The sequence below is a fragment of the Tachypleus tridentatus genome, chromosome 3, assembly GCF_004210375.1.
Source record: "Tachypleus tridentatus isolate NWPU-2018 chromosome 3, ASM421037v1, whole genome shotgun sequence".
Classification (NCBI taxonomy): domain Eukaryota; kingdom Metazoa; phylum Arthropoda; class Merostomata; order Xiphosura; family Limulidae; genus Tachypleus; species Tachypleus tridentatus.
Genome location: NC_134827.1, coordinates 9,986,166 through 10,011,572, shown reverse-complemented (window position 1 = coordinate 10,011,572; position 25,407 = coordinate 9,986,166). Strand labels below are relative to the sequence as shown.

The 25,407-nt window shown below is 33.0% G+C and overlaps 1 protein-coding gene across 1 annotated transcript in view; it reads left to right on the top strand.

Annotated features, from left to right (window-relative positions):
• The first annotated feature begins 208 nt into the window (after window positions 1-208).
• LOC143246325 (uncharacterized) overlaps window positions 209-25,407 on the top strand; it is a 32,062-nt gene continuing 6,863 nt past the window's right edge. Inside the window, exons 1-7 of the mRNA XM_076492861.1 lie at window positions 209-765; window positions 962-1,186; window positions 1,605-1,753; window positions 2,362-2,578; window positions 14,203-14,256; window positions 14,894-15,021; window positions 19,336-19,406. Of these exons, the coding sequence (XP_076348976.1) occupies window positions 678-765; window positions 962-1,186; window positions 1,605-1,753; window positions 2,362-2,578; window positions 14,203-14,256; window positions 14,894-15,021; window positions 19,336-19,406 (932 nt within the window). The 5' untranslated portion in view covers window positions 209-677. The remainder of the gene's footprint in view (window positions 766-961; window positions 1,187-1,604; window positions 1,754-2,361; window positions 2,579-14,202; window positions 14,257-14,893; window positions 15,022-19,335; window positions 19,407-25,407) is intronic.

The window sequence follows — 25,407 nt, the reverse complement described above, 5'->3', positions numbered from 1 at the left end:
TTTCCAGCTTTTCAAGAGTGGTGTACAGCTGTGGAGTCTGAAGTAGGACTAGCACCTGCAAACTGGATCGTCAAAGAACAACACTCATGTGTGATTTGTCAACATTATCGTGGCTATGATGTCAGATAGGCCTGAAGCTTATCTCGATACATATAAAGCGGGAATCTGTTGACAAATTTCACAAATTAAGAGCCCGCCATAAGCATGATGCCACGTGACAGGAGTTTACTTTAGCGGATAAGTTTCCAGAACCAGAAGGTTTCTTTCGTTCGTGGCAGTCGTAGAACAAGTGCCATAATCGTTGTATTGTCTCTGATTTGTCTTTCAAGTGTATCTATTTGCCTATTTATGGAAAGGCTTAACTGACAGACTAATTGTTGTTCTTCACTGATTAATTCGTTATCTTCAGTTGGCCCCGCCCAGCCTCAAGACGGTGGTGCTGGCCTTAATCGTTTACATGTTAATTTCTTCACGTGCAAGTTGTTAGCATACAAGTGAAGCAGAGACCACTACAGCTTGTCGCCTCAGGTTAGCCAGGGATGAATATGAAATCCTGAGCAACTTCTCTCGAGCGGTTTGTATATCACACTCGTCACCAATCGCCTGAGATTCCATTGCTTCAGGGATTCTTATATTCGTGGTATCTTGTGGAGAAACGTCACTTGATCAACTGTCTCATGCTTAGTGTCGTGAAGATGACAGGGACCTTTCGGTTGAGGGTTATGAATGTCTGTTACATTTACTGTATTACTGTCTTCCTCGAGAGTAAGTTGTATTCAGTATAATTTTCTTTTTCGTTTTAGTCTAATCTCGCTCTACAGGTCAGGGTAGACTTTGTATCTGACTGTGACGTTGTGATTGATTGTCTAGTACTCTCTTTATCTTGCAGGTTGGGTATGATGAATTAACACCACAAGTTGGCATGTTGTATAACCGAGTTTTTCCTGTCTAACTTGAGCAGGTGTCGCTCTGGAAGGTCACAAGAATCTCCTGGGGCTAAAGCAACTGCCGATCGCACCTCATGAGACGTCTGATCATCTTTTCTCTAATGATTTCAACACAAAGACCACTCCAGATGATACCATAACAGACACATTTTCCCAGGGGTCGTCTCGTCTTTTCCATATTAATGATAATCTTCATCAGTGCTGTGTGAAAGGAAAACATATAATATCGATTGGATTTGGTTTGTACACCTCTTTTTTCCCTCCTATTGATTCTAATTGCACAAACTTACACATTTCAAAAAATTATTTACTAACAAAATAATCATTCCTCAGTAAAACCTTAATACCTGAGGATTTATAAATAACAGAAATATTTTTTTTATCTGTAGTACGTATGTCACTTTCGAATCAACTGGGTATAGAGAGTGTAATAATTTGTTGGTAAGACTTTTTATCTATGTAATTGCCATAATTTTATTTTTATTCCTTTAATAAAATCATGACAGATCTTGTTACAGGAAGTTGATAGTATGTGACCCAATATTGAACTTACAGAACTATAAGCACTTATCATTTATAAAAACTCTCATTTATAAAAAAAACAACTTTAAATATACTGCTCAAAGCAATAAGCAAAATAATAACTGCTTTTCAAAGACTTCACAGGAAACCGGAAATACGTAGATATTGGACGCTGTCGTCGTAAATGCAGACAGAAATTTCATCATCATCTCCGTCACCGCAAAAACTTGACACAAGGAAATCATATAAGTGCGGATGACATGATAACTGAAAGAGTTGTTCAGGTAAGTCAAGATTCTTGTTGATGGATCAATAATTATGACTAATATCTCAAAATATTTAATATATTTTTCGTTTTACTTCTATTTGTCATCTCTTTCTCTCCAGTTTAATTAAACCATAAGTTACTACTTAAACCAGACATAATCACTGTAACTTAAGAAACTATATTTTCACCAAAAGATGTTTGTATATATATTGTCTTAGCTAGTTTTAGTCATTTTCCATTAAGAGGAAAACTGTTTTCCAATATTATTTAAAACGCGTTTAGTAAGTTTTATTTCAACTCTCTATTAGTAATAAAAATAATTTAGTATTTTTTTAATTGTCTTTCACCTTCACACTTCTTAAGTTATTAAAGAATCAAAGAGAAACTCAAAGCAATTTAACTCAAAGTTACTTAATTCAATCAATAAACGGATTGAATAAGAGGTTCCATTAAAATATTACTTATAGATTAAGCCTCTCTCGATGTGAAAGAATGTTAATGTTTTATTTCAGCATTAGTGGTCAAATGGCATAATTTTACTTCTAGAAACACACAGAGAAATGTATAGAGCATTCTGCTAGATTTTAATAATATGTTTGTTAACACAATTTTATTTGTTACCAGAAATGTTCCTCCTCCGATGTGTGTGAACCATCATCAAGTAAAATGGAAATCCACCATTCACTGACAGGCCTACTAGAAGTGGTTGTTATTGAAGACTGCCAGTGTAGATCTAACCCTTCGAGCTGTCAACGTGTCTCCAGCATGATGACGTTTTTTCATGAGACACCCTTTGAGTCGACAGTTGACGTAGGATCTTGTCAGGGGCAGTGTGACGATGGTGAGTTCAATTCATGCTGTGATTAAATAGGTCTAACACATATTAGCGTCATGGATGTAAGAAACACAGTTTGGTTTAAAGCGCCTGAGCTAATGCCTATAACTGGTTCTAAGTTAATTTAAATAGTTGTTCCAGATGGCGAAAAACCGGTACACAATTAAAGAAGGAAATGGTAAAGAACTCCGCCCTAACATTTACTACAAAGGTAAGTATACATTTCACTAACACTCTCAAAATAGAAACCCAAATGTTAAATAGCTAAGTTGAGCACATCTAGATGCAATTGTTGTCCAAAATCCTTTCATTCAGCCATACTGTTTATCACATCAAATGTAAGAATTATAATTATTATTAGTTATTACTATATCAACACACTTAATGATATCTTGTGCTAGTTATTACGAAAATAACTTATATACACATACGATCAAAACTTACAAATAATTTTAATTATCTTCTTTGTTGTCATTGAAAGACATCATTGTTTGAAAAAGTAAATGAAAAACTTATCACCTATAAATGGTAATTTTCTTATGGTATAACGTAAGTTGTGACATATCTTGCGTACAGTAAATGATCAAAGCTATCCCCTTTAAGATATATTCTGTTTTGTACGTGAAATCCTTTCAATTTAATTAGGAATGCATAAATTTGTCAGAGTTCACCATTTTTTAATCAAACTGCCATTTTTATAAATTAACTGCTTTGCCAGTTAGATATCATTTTTCGTTAGCAACTATCGTTTAGACTTTTATCTTTGTATCGAAAATTCTTTAACGTCTTTCTAAAGTATCCAAACCAAATTGGAGCATTAGTTAAATGGATATTTGATTCATTTCATTGTAATGTTATTTGCCAAAGATAATGTGATTTTTTTCATTCGTTTTGCGCTTCTAAAGAAAACATGCTTTATTTATATATTTCTGTGTCTGACAACACTGCCGATCCAGGTGTTAGCTTATCAGAAACTCTGGTAGGAGCCGCAGGCTAAATTAAGAGAACTTAAGTAATACATTTTCGCCACAACATGACACCTGCGTGCTGTGCTGTTTTTGTGGGTTTTTTTTCTGTGAAACGTTTATTTGTTTTCACGATAGAAGTAATTAAAATTTAGTTTCAATTGATAAAGTCGCTTAGATAATGTTTCACAACCAGATGTGCATGGGTTATCATCATGTGTGTAACCAGTGTTATCTCAATTTCTAGAAACCCGTAAGCGAGCCATTAAACACACGTGCACGGTTCTGTGAAAAAGAAACCATTTATATAAATCCTATATCACAAGAGAAGGAAATGCTCCTATCAGATTTTTCGTTCACATGTTCTGGTGGAAAGTGAAGAAAGATTGCAACAAAAATGTCGACTTAGAAAGCAAATGATGTCGTCTTTACATAAGTTCATCCTTTTACTGACAGCTGATGGTTTAAGATCGATCTTAGAATGTAATGAGAACAACTACCCAGGAAGAATTGATTTTAAGTTTTAAAACTAAACGTAGTTAATGAACTTACACTTTAATGATTAAAGAAAACATTGATAATTCTTGTAATAATATTAGGTAAGATAACGCCATATCATGCCATTTAAGTGCTGAAAAATTGTGCAGTATTGTGTAAAATAACAATATCCAAACAAAGCGAAAATGAAAGGTAGCACACAAACATTTCCTTTCTGCTCATAATGGTGCAAGTCAGAAAATTTTTAAGGTGAAATGTTTTTGATTTACAGATTGTAATTAAATTACGGACATTAGAAGCAAATGGTCGTTGAAAAGAAGGTATGGACAAAATAAACGTTTATTCGGTAAAACTGCATGTTTGTCACACATTGGTAAATATACATGTAGAATACAAAAGTATGGGGTACAGAAAAGTGCAGTTCAAAACGTACGACTTAATACTGCATTAAAAATGTATTTCAAATACCAACTTGCAATAAAGGATATGAAGGTAAAGAACCGAATCTATCAAATGATTATAATAAAAAAAAACCTAAACGTAAAATCATTATATGATAAAAAACTACTTGCCCTCTTTGATTGGATAATTAAACATCTTTTTTCTATATGCTATTTCAACTAGCATATAAAATTAGTCATAGGCGGAGTTACTACAAGCTTTATGTTTTGTACACAATGTTCATTAATGCCCCACCCAATATCTTAGACAATGACAATCGTTTTATCTCAAACATCAACTTTGCACTGTTGATAAAATAAACAGAACTAAGAGCAATGCTACCTTACGGAAAAATATATTGTTTGTTTGTTTTGAATTTCACACAAAGCTACACCAGGGCTATCTGCTTTAGCCGTCCCTAATTTAGCAGTGTAAGACTAGAAGGAAGGCAGGTAGTCATCACCACCCACCGCCAACTCTTGAGCTACTCTTTTACCAATGAATAGTGGGATTGACCGTCACATTATAAAGCCCCAACGGCTGAAAGGGCGAACATGTTTGATGCAAGCGGGATTCGAGCCCGCGGAGTACGAGTCGAACGCCTTAACGCCATGTCGGGCCCGACCTATGTATGTTGTTGAAACACTTATACAGTTTTCAAACTTTTATAAAAATATGTTATAATTCACAAAATGCTCCTGGTTAATGCTTTCCATAGGACTAATATATTATATGATATAATAATTCTGAATGTTTTAATTATCGTACTGGGGTTTACGAAAATCATAAAATGAATAATATTCACGATGCTCTGTAGAATTTCCAAAACGAGTAATAAAAATACGATTGACCTTCGAAGATAGTGAAGGTTTTTAATATTTTATATTTTGCTATATGCCTTAATAAGTACTTATGATAATCACGCAGCTAATAGAGTAGCTGAAAACACGAGTGAAAGTTGGAAACAATAAAAATACGGTGTAAAATACTCGACAACAACACAAATAGTCGTGTGATAATTATTAAAAACTTTCAAAATTATTAAGCTGTTAATAGTTCTTTATATATATAAAGTTTTTTTTCTACTATTTAACAGATGTGACCCAATTATTGGTTATTTTTAACATCTTTGTTTGTTTTTTCTTTACCGTATATCTACAGTAATGCTTGTAACTCACTGAGTTACATAAGAAAAATCATTATATTTATTTATTTATGTTGTTAAACCCAAAATTGCATAACCACTGTTCAAACAAGGAAAACTTATACTTATAGAGATTTGCGATTTACATAGGCTAGTCGTGAAACCCGTGGATATGATCTATACCAGATGGTAATAAACTCGTGGAATGAAATCCATATCGAATTGCCGTTAAAGTTAAATGATAAGGCTTATAACGGATAGTTCTTTGTCATAACGAATTAGCATTACGCTAAACTTATTTTACAAATAATCACGGAATTGCCTTTACTCGCCTCACCCCTTTAAATTATAAGGATATAATGGTGAATTTTTTGGCAACATTAAGCGAGTAATCAAATAAGACCATTTTAAACAGAATAGGAGTGTTTATTAACCCATTAATAACTCTGTTCAGTGCCTCTTCCTCGTCAGGTCAACTGTTTTCATATACAACATGTAAGACGCTCAATATTTTCAAGTTACCTTGCACTGCATACCAAATCACAACAATGAACAAAAGTATAATTGTTGGCACATGTACCACAGCCAGATATGGGGTAATTGCTTATCTATAAGTAAACATTTCCATGCACCACTTCATAAAAGCCTAAAGTATAATTAAATAATCAGGCTCGGCATGGTCAGATTATTAGGGCGATCTACTCGTAATCGGGTTCGATTCCCCGTCACACAAAACTTGTTTGCCCTTTCAACAGTAGGAGCGTTAAAATGTGATGGTCAATCCCACTATTTCTTTGTAAAACTGTAGCCCAAGAGTTGGCGGTGGGTGGTGAAGACTAGCTGACTTCCCTCTAGCTTTACACTGCTGGTTTAGGGACGGCTAGTACAGAATGCTCTCGTGAAGTTTTGCGCGAAATTCAAAACTAACAAATTACATAATCTCTCATAATATTAAATTCGTGTCTGTGTTAGTATTGAATGAAAGGGTTTTGTCTGAATATAGGTAATTCATTAATATTTATATACTACCAGTGACATCGATCATTGTCTTTAGTCTCCCGCTGGAACATCAGTATGTCTTTGGATTTACAATGTGAAATCAGTGGATCGAGTCCTCTCGGTGGACACAGCAGATAGTCCGATGTGGCTTTGATATAAGAAAAACACATACACATTCCTTAACTTTAGGGGGCTACGCAAACTATGTATGACAATTGATTATAAGGTCATGCGCGAAAAGAAAAACCGTCTATAAAAGTAAACTTCTCTCACAAACTGTTAAAATTAATCCATTCCAGATATATCAAACGCGTTCTCAAGTCACTTAAGTTTTAAGGGAAGGCGCGATTGTCTCTCTGACTGATATAGGGATCTATGAGCTGGGGAGAGTGTTAGAATTCGTGCAGTACTCCAGAATAGTAATTCCTTTAAGCTTTGATGTATTATAAGATTAGCAATCAATTCCTCAGAGTGTATGGTGGTTGTTATGATCCCAATGGCTGGTAGCTTTTCTTCTGGTTAGTAGTTTAAAATTAGGGACAACAGCAAATAGCTTCAGTGGATTTGGCGTAAATAAAAATTAAAGACATGAGTATAATTTTCTGAATGATATGCAGCAGTAATAAATATTTCAAACAGTTTTTAATTAAAATAGCGGAATATTATAATTTTATATTATTAAATTAATTAAAGCCCACTTAAACTATACAGGTAGTTAGGAAAGTAAATAGTGTAATGTTAGTTTGTTTGGATCTATTTCATCTTTTAGTAGTTATAGTTACACGGTGGAAGAGATTTTAACACAAGTCCTCTTTCTTCTAATTACACAGTTCTGTTGCAGCACATTTGTCAGCGTATTGCCCAGGTAGTGTCATTTTATAAATATCAGTGTTTGAAAGGCGCTCACCTTCGAGGTTTTTTACAGATAATGACACTACTTTGAGCCATAATGTGGGTGTACGGCTTACTTAAACTCTAAACACAGAGCTTTCTAGGGGCCATTTCGACGTACAATTTAAAAACAAAAATCTACAAATGCCATGACAAATATGTTATTCACTAATTAACTAGAAAATAAAGATCTGTTTGTTAGTTGCAAAAGCTTGAAATCAGGTCATATGTTAGGAACATAAAGTCTCTTTATTAGAACACCCTAATTTCTAATCTGCAATCCATCACAGTTTGGTGACAAATGGCAGCCATACATTAAGGTTTAATTGTTTATCCTTTCTAAAAGTGATTAGATCTGGACTTTTTTCTTAGGTTTACTTTAATCTTTAATTAAGGTTACAGGCTAAATAAACACAAAAGGACTTTCGTTCAGATATTGATTATGCAAATTGTTTATTTAATAGTCTGGTCAGAGTAAAAGTTAAGCTTAGTGTAATACAAATGCACTAGAATGCAATTAATACCAATAATTCAAAAAGATTAAGGGAAAAAAATATTACTATGTATTAACCGTAGCCTAATATTTTAATAGCTTGAGTTCCAAAGTTTTAGTGGAGAGGGAAAGTGTGATTTAAATAAACTTTATGACAGAAGTTATTTCTAGATACTAATAATTAAACACAATAATTTAACATGATTTACACATGCTTACAAACTTGTACTTCTCAAAAATCATACTTTTGCAGCGTTTATCATTCATGTTTTTATAGCATAACTTTAAATACATAATACATCATGGAAAGTAGTTTTTATTATTCAAGTGGTTTTTGTTTTCATTATTACAGATAAGAGGTAACTGTGATTAATTTCCGTAATAGCCTTAGTTGAACGTGATGTCTTTCGGTTTTGTTTTGTTCTTATGAAAGAAAACAATGAAAACAAAAGTTACTAATTACTTTAGATAAATTTGTTTGTGGGTAAAGCAGAAAGTTACACAGTTGGCTATTTATACTTTGTCCTTCACGGGTATCGAAACCAGGATTCTAGCGTTGTAAGTCTGGATGCATACCGCATGCTTGATTTCACACATTTTCATTGTTCAGGAAATTCAACTGGCTAATGTAACAGCAAATGACTTAAGCTGAGGTTTTCGTGTTTTTTTAACTGCCAAAAAGATGTTCCATTAACTTCAACGAGACCTTTGTGTCGTACACTTAAGCTAAAAAGAACTTGGATATTAAACATAAGCTTTACGGAATCGTCAACTAGAATTTTGATTATTCCTTATATGAGGAATACTGTAACTATCTGATTAATTTGTTTTTGAAATTAGCTTAACTTTACTGGCAAGTATTCACGGCATACTTGAGTTACTTCTTTAGTCAATATTAATTTTAATTTATCATTTATCAAGCTACCAGATTGATATTTAAATTGTTTTAACATCTATTAGCTATTTAGGTTCATCTTTATGCAGCCAGAAACCTGAATTTTTGGTTAATATTTATCTAAATTTAAGATCAAATTAAAATTATTATAAATCACAACACCCATTAGAACTTTACAAAACTTTATGTGAACGTTAACTTGGTCTTTCTGTTGTTTTTTTGTTCCTTTCTAACCATCAATTGGACTTTCGATTACAATATGTATAAGCTCCAACTCGAACTATTGGACTATTCTTTATATAAACATTAGCTTGGCCTTTGACTTATAATGATCTGTTTGATGTTAAGAACAAAGTTACATGATAAGTTGTATGTGCCGTATCCACCACGGGTATTGAAACCCGGTTTTTGGCGTTATAAACCTTTAAACTTACCGTTTATTAATTGGGGAGGGGCAACTTATGATGGTCAGTATATTTCACTGGCATCCAGGTAAATGTGTTCACATTTTACTGATATTCAAGTAAGTTTTGTCACGTTTTGGATAAAGTACATCATTAATGTAAAAAACATATTAAAATGTATTCACACAAAATTAGTTTATTACTAACTGATATAACTACGCTCGTTATAAAATTGCTATTTGGTTTATGAGTGATCAAATATTTTAAGATTTTGAAATTATAAAAAGTTAAATATATATTATATTTTATTATTTTTCTATTATGAACGGAAAGTTCATTATTTTAATAATCTGAAACATATCCTTAAAGTATTTTGCCTTGGTATTTATCCCAAGGTCTCAAAATATGTATTTGTATGCAGCGCCGTTCGTGGTTTCTCAAGTACGAGCAACGTTGACATGTTCATGAAAAGATACAAAGGACTCGACATGCTAATCCTTGTGTTAGCTTTTATTTTCATACTCGTCGTGGTTTCCATAAAATTAATATAGTTTCATGTGTAAAGAAAGTTAAATGCAAATAATGTATCACTTACAGTAAATAAAAAACTCAAAACAATATTACTATTTATTAAAGAGATTGAAAGAATATCTCACATTATACGTCACCTTCTCGAGAAGAGGACAAAACAATAAAAAACTTTATTTGTATTTACCAGTTCTTATTACCAGTTACGTTGGCCCCTGAGTAATTGAAACTCAGCTTACACTCATAAAATTTGTAAAAAAAAAGAAAATAAATTAGTTTTCAAACAAAAATCATTAGAAATTCGCAAGATCTCCGTACTGAAATGAATTTAGATTCAATATTCTCTGATATAGAGATTCTATTTACACACACACAACACACCCACAATATAAAAACATATTTTGAAAGTAAAACCAAACTATTGATATATCTTACTGCCGAAGTAATATTTATAAAACAAAACAATTTTAACATGAGAAATGAAAGATGTGTGTGTGTGTGTGGCTAAAAGATCCATATGAGTAATTTTGCACATACCCATATTAATGGATACGGGTATAACAGTGTTTGAGGAAACAGCTTGATTTATTGAAGTATGATTCACCTTAATAATATTTACACTAATAGTTTGAGCCCATTAACTTATACATAAAGAATTAAATCTAAGCGAATGATTAACACTGTCAAGGGTTTTTTTAATACCTACTGTGCGTGGACTTTATTTGGTTTAAATAAATTATTAGTTCGATTAACGCCAAGTTTCGATATTGAATCAATGATATTGACAATGGGTTGATTTAAATTTTACCTTATGACTTGTTAACATCATCCATTTGCATGAGTAAACCAGTTTTACTGCTATCAAATAATATATCTACGAACCAACTCAGCTGTGGAAGGTTAAGAGAACAGGTGTATGTGAATGTATCACACAAACCTTTTATCAGCGTAAAGACATCTAAACGATTTTGCTAAGAGCGATCAAATGAAAACCAAATCAAAGCATATAATGAAATAAAATTTAACGCATCTTATTACAGAAAGAAATATATAATTATTTTTCCTTTCTTAGTGGAATCCGAAACTCATAGCATAATAATTCATTACATGTCATTACAATTCTTAGCACGCGTAATATTTTATTTCAAAAGCTGCCAAGAAGCGTATATTTGTGTGAATATTTGGAATTAAGTAGAATTCTACGCAGTGAGCTATCTCTGCTCTGCGCACCACCTGTATCGAAACCCTGTTTCTAGCGGTTTAAGTCCACAGACATATCACTGCATCACTGGTGGGTCATATATTTAATTTAGAAAAAAGATAAATAATCAAAATGTGTTACACATGCCTATATTTCGAACACCTTATTTATTTTATTTAATAAGGTTTACAATTTTTAATAGATTAGATTATTATTTCATACCACATTGCTAAAGTTATTGTGCAGCATACTTCAATCCATGTTTAGATCCGTCCTCTCTGACTTCTGTATGTCAATATCATTGTGCGTTATTTCTTATAGGCCCGGCATGTCCAGGTGGATGAGGTACTCTACTCTTAATTTGAGAGTCGCGGGTTCGAATCCCCGTCACACCAAACATGCTCGTCCTTTCGTAAATCCGTAGACATATTGTTGTACTAGCGGGGTGCATATTTATATGTAATCAAAATCTTGCAGTAATCTATACACACGCATTAAGCACGCGGATAATGAGTTTATTATGGTTACTCCACTAACTTTCAAATTACAGATTATTTTTAAATAAGAAGAAATATTATTACTATTAATACTTAATTATTTTCTGCCCCCTGCTAATACAGCAGCAAGGCTACAACGCTAAAATCAGGTGTTTGATTCCCTTCTATGTGCTCAGCAGATTGTTCGATGTGGCTTTGCTATAAAAAAACACACACATTATTTTCTACCGTAGGATCAACATGTATGTTTTTACAGAGTAAAGTAGGGACAAGAAAAAAAAATATATTTTACAGATATATTAAAACTAAAAAATTAAAGCAAATCCGATAACAATCATAATCTATCGTATTGTTCGTACGAAATCAAGCAGAATGCACATCTAATAATGTTATTTCGTCATTTTTGTTAAATTTCGCGCAAGGTTACTTAAAAACTATCTGCACTCGACAGTACTCAGATAGTCAACATTACCCACTACCAACTCTTGGGCTACATTTTACCATCAAACGATGGAAATGACCGTCATTTATGACTCCCCAACCACTCATGGCTGAGAAAGCAAGGACATTCGTTGCTGAGTTTCGATTCCGTGACTCGTAAAGTATAAGTTATATGCCCTAATCACCATATCATACTAAGTGTCTGTCATTTGGAAGTGATATTTATCAAAAGCTTCAAATTATACAAATGTTAAGTTATACCCAATTTTTATTAATGTGTACTATTTTCAGTTTAAAGCTCAGTTTTTAATGGATGCAATTACATTTTCCAGATATGTTTTTTCTTTTTAGTTGAAAGTTGTTGCAAAATTCGTAATCAAAATTCCTCAAGCTAATCATATATTTATTAGTTTTAATGAATATTTGTTACAAGTTTACCCAGCACTTCTATCGTGGATGTTTGACAGTTGTAGAGCCAAGCCACATTTGGTTATCTGCTGTGTTAAGAGCATGGAATCGAGCCCCGGGTTTTAGTCTTGTAAGTCTGTAAGCTTACACTATCCTACCCAGAAACACTTCTATCACTTCGGTTTTCCTGATACACTAAAAGAGTGCCTTTTAGGAAGAAATGTCAATTTCCGTATCATGATCAGAGTCGTTAATTAATCTGCCAATGAGCATTAATGTAATCTTAACTAATTACTTATAATTCATTAGAATTATATAATGTAATTATACCATACTGATGTTTGTTATGCAAAAAATAATAACAAAAAAACTGTAGAAATATCTTAAATTATATCTAAAATAACTAAACAAATAATTCCTAAAATTATCGCTGATTCCTCTTTCTTCAGAAAAAAAATACATGAAGTGAAGAAGAAAGACAAATAACACAAATCCACAAACATTGTAGTTACCTTAGATTCAGTGTTTCTCACTTTCATTTCTATATTACACGAGTTGGCTATGTTGTAGAGCTATAGACTTCGGAGCTAGCAAGTTGGGTTCAATCTCGTAGATATTGCACACATTATAAACTGTTGACGATTTATAGGCGTGACATTCATGGGTTACGGGTGGTAGGGTACTGCTGACTGCCTGCCTTTTCTCTAGTCATAGAGGAATTAGGGACGATGGCAGATGGTTTTAGTAGCTTTTACTTCAGTATAAAAGCCCCAGTGGCAGAGTGGTATGTCTACGGACTAGCAACGCTAGAAACCGGGTTTTGATACCCTTGGTGGGCAGAACACAGACAACCCATTGTGTAGTTTTATGTTTAACTACAAACAAACAAAATCAATATAAAACGTAAATACAAATTAATTTTTGTAGTATTTTATATAATCTATTAATGAAAGTCTCTGTTTTAGGTGCTACGATAAGCGAATATAAATATGCATGAACTGTAAAAATATGGCATTTGCTCACTATTTCCATTCTATTTAAGCGCCAAGTTGATTTGATTTATGATATCAAATCTCCATCAACTACGCCTACTTTCCGTATCTGAAGACTTCGCCATGATCAAATCTAATTACAAGTGCATGAATTACGGGAATCATAAACTGCTTTCAGGCTTATTCTCTTGTGTTTAGTAGTACCCACGAGATCTGTACTCACTAGCCTCACCTGAAAGTGATAGGTTGCTTGGATTATTTTACAATATCTTTGTGTTGTGAATAGTAACATCTGAGGACTTTTTAGAGGTCAGAGGTTGTTTGTACTGTTAAACAAAATTTTAGGTTATCGCGAACATCAGCTATCTTATTTAGAGGTTGCGTAAATTATTCTAACTTTTATTCATGTATTGCCAACAGAAATATCTAAGAGTTTGCAGTTTTTAACGCTTCTCAAAGTTAATGATTGCTTGGATTATTTTACTATGTCCTCAGCCGTTGATTTTCCACTCCATGTTATCTCGTGTTTGGAATATCTACTAAAGCTGAAACGGATGAGAAACAGCCTCAATGTTATAACAGTATCCTAAAATAAACAAGTAGCAAGTCCAAGATGAAATATTTATGAAAAAAAAGTAAGAAAACGTTATACAGATAATCTGGTAAAACTATGTAATCTTCACAAATACTTATTTCACACAATAACCAAAACATTAGATTACTACTATTTTTATCCTCACTACACAAGCCTCAAATAATTTATTATATCGTACACTGTTTTGTTCTTCTAGCAACAGAGAAATACTTAATAAAATCTATTTCTTTATATCTAGGGAACAGTTGTAAACCTCTTCGGAATAGAACTGTTAGCATTAATGGTCCAAATGGTGAGTATGACTGTCTCAAATTGGACTTTGTTATGAACAAAAATATCGAATTTTGTTCAAAAAATAACAGCAAACTCATTTAAAATATATATGTATATATCATTAAGCCAGACATTTAAAATATAAAAGTTTCAAAACAAGGTTGCAGTTACATGAATTCACCAAAAGGTTATTGTTTTATGTGACATTAATTGTGAGAAATAGATTTTTGAACACAGAGAGCTACCTCGCATTGGAGATAAATCTTTAACAATGATCTCGTCCACTTATTACATATTCACCCATTATAAGTTTCCAGGAAATAAATTTTGAGATGGACATATCTCTATCTTAAACGGTGCCTCATAATGAAGAACTTACACACAACATCAAACTAAAAACATAAATCACGTGCATGTACATAAATCTTAGTGGTAAGGAAATAATAACTTGTGTACATTTTTATATTAATTTTTTAACTTTCATAAAGTTATTTTATTTTATTTTAATGAAAGAAATTTGTTTTTCTTTTCAAAATTCTTATTTCATTACATAGAATAATCATTATTCTGTGAATGTTTTTACTTTCAAAATCTATTATTTTTGCCTAAAATGGAGTTCGCGTTAGGCTTTATATTACATTATCTTTCCACTACAGGAGCTTCATGTGTTCCTGTTATTGAAGAGTGCCAATGTGCGCAGCCTTGCTACAGAATGGAGTTTCTGGAGTTTTATTACGAACACGTATGGAATGACACACGAAATACAACCGAAGAAGGAGTAAAGGTAAGTTGTGGTAAACCCGTGCGTATATCATTATACTGAGAGAAATGCTGTCTAGATTATTCGTTAATATATGTATTAAGAAAACGCCATTTCTCGGGTTTAATGTTTATTACACCCAGTAAAAGCTAGAAACAATTCATATATTATAATATATTCTGCATATTGTTTGTTTTGAATTTCTAGTAAGCTACACGAGGCCTAGCTACGCTAGCTGCTATTAATTAAAGGAAAGCAGCCAGTTATCACTATCAGTCGACAACTAATAGAACATTATTTTACCAACGAACAGTGAGATTGACCTACCTACGACTGAAATGGTGAGCCTGTTTTGTGGGACAGGGATTCGAACTTGCGTTACTCAGATTGCGAGTAAAGCGCCCTAACCACCTGGCCATGTTGAGTTCATTGCGCAAGTTATTATTATTTTTCTACTAAACTTATCTAGACTATTTACGAATAGTATAAATGCATTAGTATTACTCTGTTACTGATAAACTTTTATGAATATGAATTATATGGATTTTTTTTTTATTTAGTGCGCTTTCTTGTGTATTAGATGCACAATGTTGGCCCAGTAAGGCCAAGTGGATTAAGGCGTTCGAATCGTAACCTGAGGGTCGCGGGTTCGAATTTCCATAGCACCAAACATGCTTGTCCTTTCAGCCGTGGGAGCGTTACAATGTTACAATCAATCCCACTATTCGTTGGCAAAAGAGTAGCCCAAGAGTTGGCAGTGGGTGGTGATGACTAGCTGCCTTCCCTCTAGTTTTACACTGCTAAATTAGGGACGGCTAGCACAGATAGATCTTGTGTAGCTTTGCGCGAAATTAAAAAAAAGCACAATGCTAACCAAAATGGCCATTTTTGACAGTCGTGCATTCCAAATATTTCGCAAACGAACATTTCACACTCTCTTCTAAATAGTTATTTCAGAATTTATTTTTGTTCTATAAACCTAAACTTGTTTACATTCCTACCTATTTTTTTCTGTGAAAATATCGTATTATTACGATTGTTATTATTATTACGTATTATTACGATATTTTACTTTATCATTAGTTTGAAATTTCCCTGAATGACAGATAAAACATTCAGGAGAAACTCACGTCGTCTGATTTTAAAAGAGTTGTGTTTTCAGTAGATAAACCTCAGAATACTTATTTCTTATGCGGAAGAATATTTTGTTTCCTCATTGACGTATGCAAGAGTTACGAAAGCCTATTAACTCAAGTATACTGTCGCAAATACCATTAATTTCAACACATTGTAAGTATTACATTTTGTTAACTTTTACGTTGAAATGTTTTGGCTGCCGGATGTGGTAGTCGTAAGAAAAACAAAATAACGAGGTGAGCCTTGCTATTCGAAGTTCGATCAGTTATGCCGTTGAAATGAGTTGGTCGATAACATCATCAAATACACTTTTAATAAATGATAGAAAGATACATATTGAACTTGCGCACCAAGCAGGTCTACTCAGATGTTTGCCTATCAAGTGGTAAGGTGAGACTAGAATCATTAAACAGTACTTTGAGGTCTCGCCTTATTCGATATTAGTTTTTTTTATATTTTCTTATTATCGGAGCAACGCACTCTTCGTCGGTCAGACTTCATGCGCTCTTTCAGTGAGATGAAGGAATGTTCGCCATACAATACTTTTAACACTAATTCTTGTATACATATACATTAATAAAACTTTGATGTAGTCACTAAATTTAAACTGCTGATGGAGTTTTATTATTTTACTTACATAGTGATGTTTTCAAAACTTGTTTCATGATTAAACTATTGAAGATTTGATATTAAAATAGATCATATTAGAATCTAATGCATTTGTCCCACAGAAATAACAGTTTTTGTTTTAGGTTTTGTAGCTGATCTTTGTTTGTTTGCTTCTTTTGAATTTCGCGCAAAGTTAATTGATGTTTTGAAAAATATATTTCTTTAAAGTCACGCTAGCTAATTTAGCAGTGTAAGACCAGAGGGAAAGCAGCTAGTCATCACCACCCACCGCCAACTCTTGGGCTACTCTTTTACCAACGAATAGTGGGATTGACTAACACATTATAACGCCCCCACGGCTGAAAGGGCGAGCATGTTTGGTGCGACCGGGATTCGACCCCGCGACCCACGGATTACGAGTCGAACGCCTTAACACGCTTGGCCATGCCGGACCTGTAGCTAATCTATCGATTGGTATAGACAAAACGGAAGAATTTGTTACTCACAAATCTTGACTAAATTTCAATTACTGAAACTATACAGTTGTGTTTGGTACACCAATCATAAATGTTCGTCTTCATATATCTCTTTATTTACGAATATGCTTCCCATAGTGGCTCAACGATAAATATGAGTGTAGAGCAAAGGTAGACAACATTGTAGCTTTGCAATTAACAATACACTTAGTTTGGTAAAACACGCAACTGACTTTATATATGAAACTTTGTGACACAAGTGAGAATAACAATAAGGTTGAAGAATTGTTATTTTTTACTTTACTGAGATTCGTGACTTTAAAAAATATATTTTTCAAAACATTAAGTAACATATGGAAAATAACGAGATTTTACAATTTAAGATAGGTTGGATATATTTAGGGAAATTCAGTTTTATGAAATCTTCAAGTTGTAGCACTTGCTTAGCATCTAGTTTCTTATGTTAAATCACGTCAGTCCAGATGAGGAGATGAAATCCTCGACAAGTGTTGATGACGTTAATGTTTAGGAATGAATTACCAAATCAATTTTATTCTTGGACTGGCGTCGTTCCAGTTTAGCCTGAGGTGAAACAGCGTTCATTACCTGGTATTTTACAAATGAAACATCATTAAGCTGATGACAAGTTTCATATTTATGAACGCCCTCTAAAAACTTTTATTGCAAAGCGATGTATGCTCACTCCACATTAGGCATACCAGGAAATAAATTCTCTTCTTGTGTAGACTCTCTTCATAAAAGTGTTTGGCAATATGCTGTATCAACAGTAGAGCTAAAGTTGAAAATTCATTTATTTTATTAATAGCTAGAATTATAAAAGTTGTAATATTTTGTTACATTTTTTACGCTCCCATATATTGAAAAGTAAATAAAAAATGTAAAGAATAAGCAGGCTGACCCGATTGTAGGAAATTACAGTTAATCCTTCGAAATTGTGTTTCGAGCCTGAACCGTTTATAACCTCATATATTTAAATATATATTTGATGTTCTTATTCTCATTTATGCGCCACACCAAACATATTTCAATATACGGGGTGTTCAAAAAGTCACTGTGCACTTATATATTTATTAACAGACATGTTTCAATATAGAATACAGGAGGTAAATATGAATGACAATTATAAACTGTTGAAAGTGACCCCAGTTGGCATCAATACAGGCTTGAATCCTTCTTATTTTGTTTTTAAACACCGCTATTTGTTGCTGGCTTGAAATATGATAACATATGATTATAAAACTACACAGTGACTTTCCGGACACCCTGTATATATACGGTCCAGCATTGTGACAGCAATAAGTCTCGTATTGACAATGTTAAAATTAGGGATTCACTTTCTCTCGATGAACATAGCAGATAATCCGATGTGACTTTCATATAATAAAACACACATACATAATATCAATAATCCAAGTAAGACTTGTTTTTTGAAATATACACACTTTCTAAATACCAAAAGTATATATTTTGGTGACACAAACGTCAGCCTCAGCCAATTCTTAGATTTACCGCATTCACCAAATAAAATTTTAAAGCTACGAAATAAAAAAATTTTGAAACATTATAATTGTTGAATAATTGCTTTACCAAGAAACAGTTCGTAGCATTAATATTACATATATTAGAATCCATAATTTAATACAGTTTTTTCCTGATGAATCAAAAACAAGACAAATATTAAATGCATAAAAATAAGTTCATTTTCTAGTTCTGTTTCTTAATATCTCATTTTCCAAGGTTAACGACGGAGTGTGGAATATTTGAAATCGATTTAAATCAATTAAGTATGCTAGCTCCAGGTATAGAGATATATGCAACAAAATACCTGCAGGTATATAAATATAACATGTGAGATAAGAAATATCTCCAGGAGAGAAAGAACAAAACTAAGTTTAAATCCTGTTCTGAAGAACTGGTGGATCTGTATTTCCTACTCAATCTTGTTCAAAGAAAATCCTTGACATGAAGAGGATTAAAGATCTTTGATTTTGTTTGTGAACTTCCACAGTTGAACTACGATGTATTAATATATTTTTTGTTTTGAATGAAAAATGCTTTTGAGATGGTAAATTAATTCAGTTAATTTCATTCTCAGGAAATAGATGTGGGTCGCTGCATTGGAGGATGTAGCCATCTAGAAGAAGATAGATTTCACTGCGTGCTTAGGTGAGTTGAATTATTATATCTTCAACCTAAACTGAGAAATCGAAACCACAACGAAAATTAAAGATAAGTAGTGGTCATTTAATTCATGGAGTAGTAAGTTAAATATGTATACATGTTCATTACATTCTACTGCATGAAAACTGTTTCTATAGCGTCTATTTTGAATGTTTTCTATTACTCTGGATAAATATTTCATTTTAACGTCTTTAAAACAGCATGCTATTTTTATAGTAGTCGTAGTATTTACATGTTACAGTAAGGAGTATTTTGGTGTTAATTTTTTTCTTAGTTAATAAATAAAATAAGATTTTATTTATCTATTTATCTCGAATTTTAAACATTAACGTTATTATATCAACCGTAGTTTTGTACTTAGCATAAATAATATTTTAACATGTTAACGTAATTTCTATAAACAATAAACTATTTCTATTGTTAAATCAAAAATATTGCTCTCGAGTGTATTGTCTTAAAGATTTGCAGCAACCGACCAATCATATATTTTGTCTAGATTGTTATATTCGCATATTTATTCTGGAAAAATACCTCAGTGGTTCAGCAGTAAGCTTTAAAATTTATAACTCTAAAATTCGAGGCTCAATCACCACGCTGGACAACGCATAGATAATTCATTGTGTTGATTCGAGTTTAACAACAAACAGGTAAACGAATCGTTTATAACTTGCTAATAACACTATTTTGCAAGGTTTGTGCTGTGCTTTTAGTACTAATACGCGATGCGCCTCGTACCCCACAAAGGCTCATTGGTAAGTCTTCCGGATTACAACTCTAAAATTCAGGTTTTGTTACCCGTGGTGGTCAGAGTACAAGAAGCTCAGCTCATTGTGTATCTTTGTGCTTAATAACAATCAAATATGCACTTAATTGGCTGAAAAGTGATATTGTTATAGACCCAGAAAAACAATATTAAAATAATGGAATTATACGTTAGTAATTGTTTACGTTTTTACATAACAAAAACTTCAGACATATATTGTTTTATAAAAAAAGCTAAAAGTGTTTACCCTAGTAATAGTTTCTTACTAAATTTTACGATGCTGCTACATGAATCTTCTGCCAATACAGGAGATACTTCTTTATGTGTGAAATCTGCCTGTACAACTGGTTTTAGAATGGTTCAGGTTTAGAACGTGAAAAGAGTATTTACTAACTTTTAGAAACCACTGCAAAAACAAAATCAACAATCTTATCACTGTAGATAACTGAATTCTTTTTCTTCTAAACACTTAATTAAAACATATTCGTGATATTTATCAAAATTAGCTAAGTTCTTATATCATATATTTTCATTTATAAGTAGATATTTCTTATACTCACTAAAAATTTTACAAATATACTGGTAGTAATAGCTACCCCGGTTTTTTATGAACAGTCATTTTTCTACATTTTAAGTTAGTAACTCAACTTTTACTCAACTTTATAAGTTAGTAACTTTGGACATCTCTAGAAGTCTTCTATGTTTGGACCTAAATTTCCTGATTCATATCTAGATCATATAATGAACAATCAAAATATGTTAAAATAGAATACGTTAGAAGGGCTTGTACATATATTTTCAATGTGTGAAAGGTCTGCAGTTAATCTGGATAAACCAGAAAGAAATATCATCAAGCTAACCTTTAAAGTACATAAGTTGGTATTCGTTTATGAAATGAAAGAGAATTTGATAACAACGTGAAAACTGTATTAGTAGTAATCCAGAAAGGTTATGAATTAGCTTTTTATTTTTATATTCATTGAACCATAATGAAACTGAAATTAAGGGAAGGTTCTGTGCAGAGATAGGTCTTCTAGTACAAGTTATCAAATTAATATTTTTGAATGAGAAATATTAAAGTTAATCGCACTTCTTAGGGAAATGTTCCGAGTTCCGTGTTGTCCTTGAAACAATTTCGATCTGATGGTTAGGGTTAAGCTTAACACGACAAATTTCATTTTAAGGAGAATTTGCAAAAGACAGAAAGAACAATGTGTGGCCACACAAAGTGTATGTAGACATTCCTCTACTGGTATATTAAGTTCACAGGTGCACAAACAAGTAATATTGAGTGTATTTGAGTAGAGAGTAGCATGAACATTACTTTCATATTTTACAGTTCATGGACCATTTATAACTTTAAGTACATTTTATTAAAGTCTTATCCAAATGGTCTACGGTTCAGGAATATCATATCACGTAATTGGTACCAAAACTTTCTCTTGGCAACGAATGAAGTTCATGTTTTACTTTTCACTTCATGAAGTTTAAAAACTCTCCATTAAAACAGAAACTTGAAACAAATGTTAAGTTATACAACAACTTTATATACGCTACCTGGCGTGTTGTTGTTGGTAGCTAATCCTTTCTTTCTTATGGAGTCTTTTTCCTGCAATTTATTTCTCTCGCTCCAGGATCTTGGAGGTAGTAAGTGTATTCTTGGCTTACGCTCCTTTGAAGAGACAAATTAACGATTAACACAGTTAATCGAAATACATGAAACTCTTCAGAAGTCACTTTCTCGTGTATATGTTTGTGAGAGGCTGGTATTCCTGAACATTGAGTTTGCAGTTTTGAGTAAAACTAATGCCTGTCTTGCGTGTGGTAGGTTTCTGTTCAATAGTTTTATACATTCATATAGATGTTGTACTTCTCCTTTGCTTCGTGTTTCAAATTACTGTATTCCTGGCTTTGCATCTCCATGAAGTACTGTAATATGAATATCCTTTGAAAAGTGCTTTAACAAAAATCACCAGTCATAAGGTTAACCATGACAAAATTGTACTACTAGGAATTAGTAATGAACTAAATGTATAGGTGGTAAACACAAATCATTAGTAGCATGGATCACACCTGGTGTTAAACACCTTTGACTAGAGCGTGTAAATTGTTTTCCTAAAATAAGAGTTATCCATTAATAACCAGGCTCTTTTTGAATTTGGTTAATTGATTGAGTAACCTAAAATATACATAGCTGATTCTTTAAAAGCTTGTAATACATTACATACTACAATAAGAATTACCAAAGTAAAACATCTCTAAACATTCACGATGTTAGAAAAACATGTAGGCTCAAGACATCTTGATGGAAATGAATGAAAACCCTACAAATCAAGTACTTCGAAAGGTCTACCTTTCTTCTTCAAGGGCAAACTGGAAATGCATTATACAGTTTACTCCTGAAGAAGGAAGCAACACATTTCAAAAGCTCTGTGATTATAGGATTTTTATTCTTTTCTAAACATTCAGTTGCAAAAAGCTATTAGCTTTAATTGGGATTGGGATTAGGCTTAGATTATTTGACACTTGTTAACTCATATATTAATATTAACATGCAAATCATGTTAGAAATTTATTTCGTGAAGCTAGTTCTACGGATAGTATAGTTTTTTTTTTTTCATTTACATAAGTATTTAATAATGAACCAAGCAAACAACTTTAACTAGAATATATGCACTTAAATCTTAAAAAATCTTGTCGCTTTTTCTTCTGTATCACTAATTCCTCTTCTATCACGTGTTCAAACGAATCTTTCGTTTCATTTGAAAATACTTGTTTAGGGAAAGGTAGGAATTTTTTCTTCCCATGTTATTTGATATTTCATGCTATATATAGTGTTCATTCAGCCTTATCACTAAGTTTATTTGTTTTTGAATTTCGCGCATAGGGCTACACAAGGGCTATCTGCGCTAGCCGTCCTTAATTTAGCAGTGTAAGACTAGAGGGAAGGCAGCTAGTCATCATCACTCGCCGCCAACTCTTGAGCTACTCTTTTACCAACGAATAGTGGGGTTGACTGTCACATTATAACGATTCCACGACTGAAAGGGCGAGCATGTTTGGTGTGATAAGGATTCGAACCCGCGACCCTCCGATTACGAGTCGAGTGCCTTAGTCATCTGGCTATGCCAGGCTTTTATCACTAATTACAGTAGTACTTCATAGTAGACAGCTTGATTAAACAAAATAGCGGCTTAAAAATCGCTCGCTTAAAACAACCGTTAAAATATCTGAAGGTTATTCATAAAATCACCTAAATCGCTCTAAACGTATTTATGGAGTGAATCAAAATTTTACTACTTCAAAGAAGTGTAGTGTATATTAGTGGCCTTCCCAAAAAAGTTTACATATAAAATAACGAATCTTATTGTTCTAATTCGTTCACAAAACTCTTCCGTCTGGGGTCCCAATGATTTGTTTCTTGTACCGAATAAGATACTGATATATACATACGATATTGGTCAAAATGTTTGCATGCTATTCTACATTGATGTTATTTTATACACCCATGGAGACGTTATTGAGTAAATACTCGAGTGGCAACAGAGAAGGTAGCGTATGATCAGTTTGGTTTAGTTTGGATTGAATTTCACGCAAAGCTACACGACGGCTATGTGCGCTAGCCGTCCCTAACTTAGCAGTGTAAGACTAGAGGGAAGGCAGCTAGTCATCACTACCTACCGCCAACTCTTGGGCTGCTCTTTTACCAAAAAATAGTGCGATTGACCGTACATTATAACGCCCCTACAGCTGGAAGGGCGAGCATGTTTGGTGTAACTGGAGTATATGATCAGACAAACATGTACGAGTTGTAATTAAACAAATTAATCTGGTATATATTTAGACGAAAAATTGTTTATATCACAGTTACGTGATTCAAACCGGTTTTCAACCACGGTTTAGAAATATTATTTTACAACGCTAAAATCAGGGGTTCGATTCCCCTCGGTGGGCTGAGCAGATAGCCCTTTGTGGCTTTGCTATAAGAAAAACACACAAAACACAGAAATATTATTGAACTTTTTTCCTTTATACAAGAGATATTTGCTTTAGACACAATAATGGGGAAATTTATTTTATTTTGCTAGGTAGTAGTTTATGTATGCGATAGTAAAAGAATAAATGAGGTAGAGATGTCAGGTCCAGAGAATGGCTGAAGACAGTGAAGCAAAGGCCTGTCATTCCGTCGAAGATAAATTCCAATGAGAAGGACAAAAACAAAGAACTCTAACATATTGGCCTTAACAGAACTGGACAGAGATCTATAAATCCAGTTGCATGGTTTGGATCCATAAATCCAATGCCATACGTTTACAAGTGGTTATTTTGATCTGTATAACTTGCTTTAAGCATTTATCCGTCAAACACACATATACACCTGATTCATATAAGATGGCGTGCTTTTTTGCATAATCTTTCTTTAGACAATTTCTCTGTATTAGATGTTCCAGGAAAGTCTACTGGTAGAAGCCAAGAAACTACTGTCGAAAATAACCATTTCTCGAGCAGCTTAGCACATCAAGTTCAAAAGAAGTCTTGCAAAACCTTAACACAGGAATAGAATGAACACATTCTAAGATTGCCCAAACAAGGTTATTTGGTAAGAAGGGCTATTGCAAACTAATAGTAACCGGAATTCACCGCCGTCATCTGTTATTTAGGTAGGAAAGCAATTCAACTTACATTTAGGACACTAGCGACGTGCTATCTTTTCTGATGTTTCTGGCTTGTTAAAGCTGATGAAAGGGCGAACATATTTGGTGTGACGGGGATTCGAATCTGCGACCCTCCGATTTCGAGTCAAGTGCCTTAACCACCTGGCCAAGCTTGGCCTCCTGATGAGTAATAAAATCGAATCGTGTAAACGAGCGTCGCACGCTTAGCATTGTTGGTAAATATTAATATAGTTATTATATAGGAAACAAACAACTATAACAAACAAATAATTTTATAAAGACAGGTATATATTGACTTTTACGTACCATAGTTTTTAATAGTAATACAGAAAGTTTCATGCTACAAAAATTATTAAAACAAGTTAGCCGAAATTACAGAAACCAAATTATTTAAAATTTTAAACACTTTATTCTTACTTTGGTTAAGACTAACATAACTATTGTATAAGAATAATATTGACGAAATTTTAATTAACTCGGTTGTTGTAGACTTTCTTGTTTCAATAATATTTTTAGCATTACAACTTTCTGTAGTACTAGAATTTAA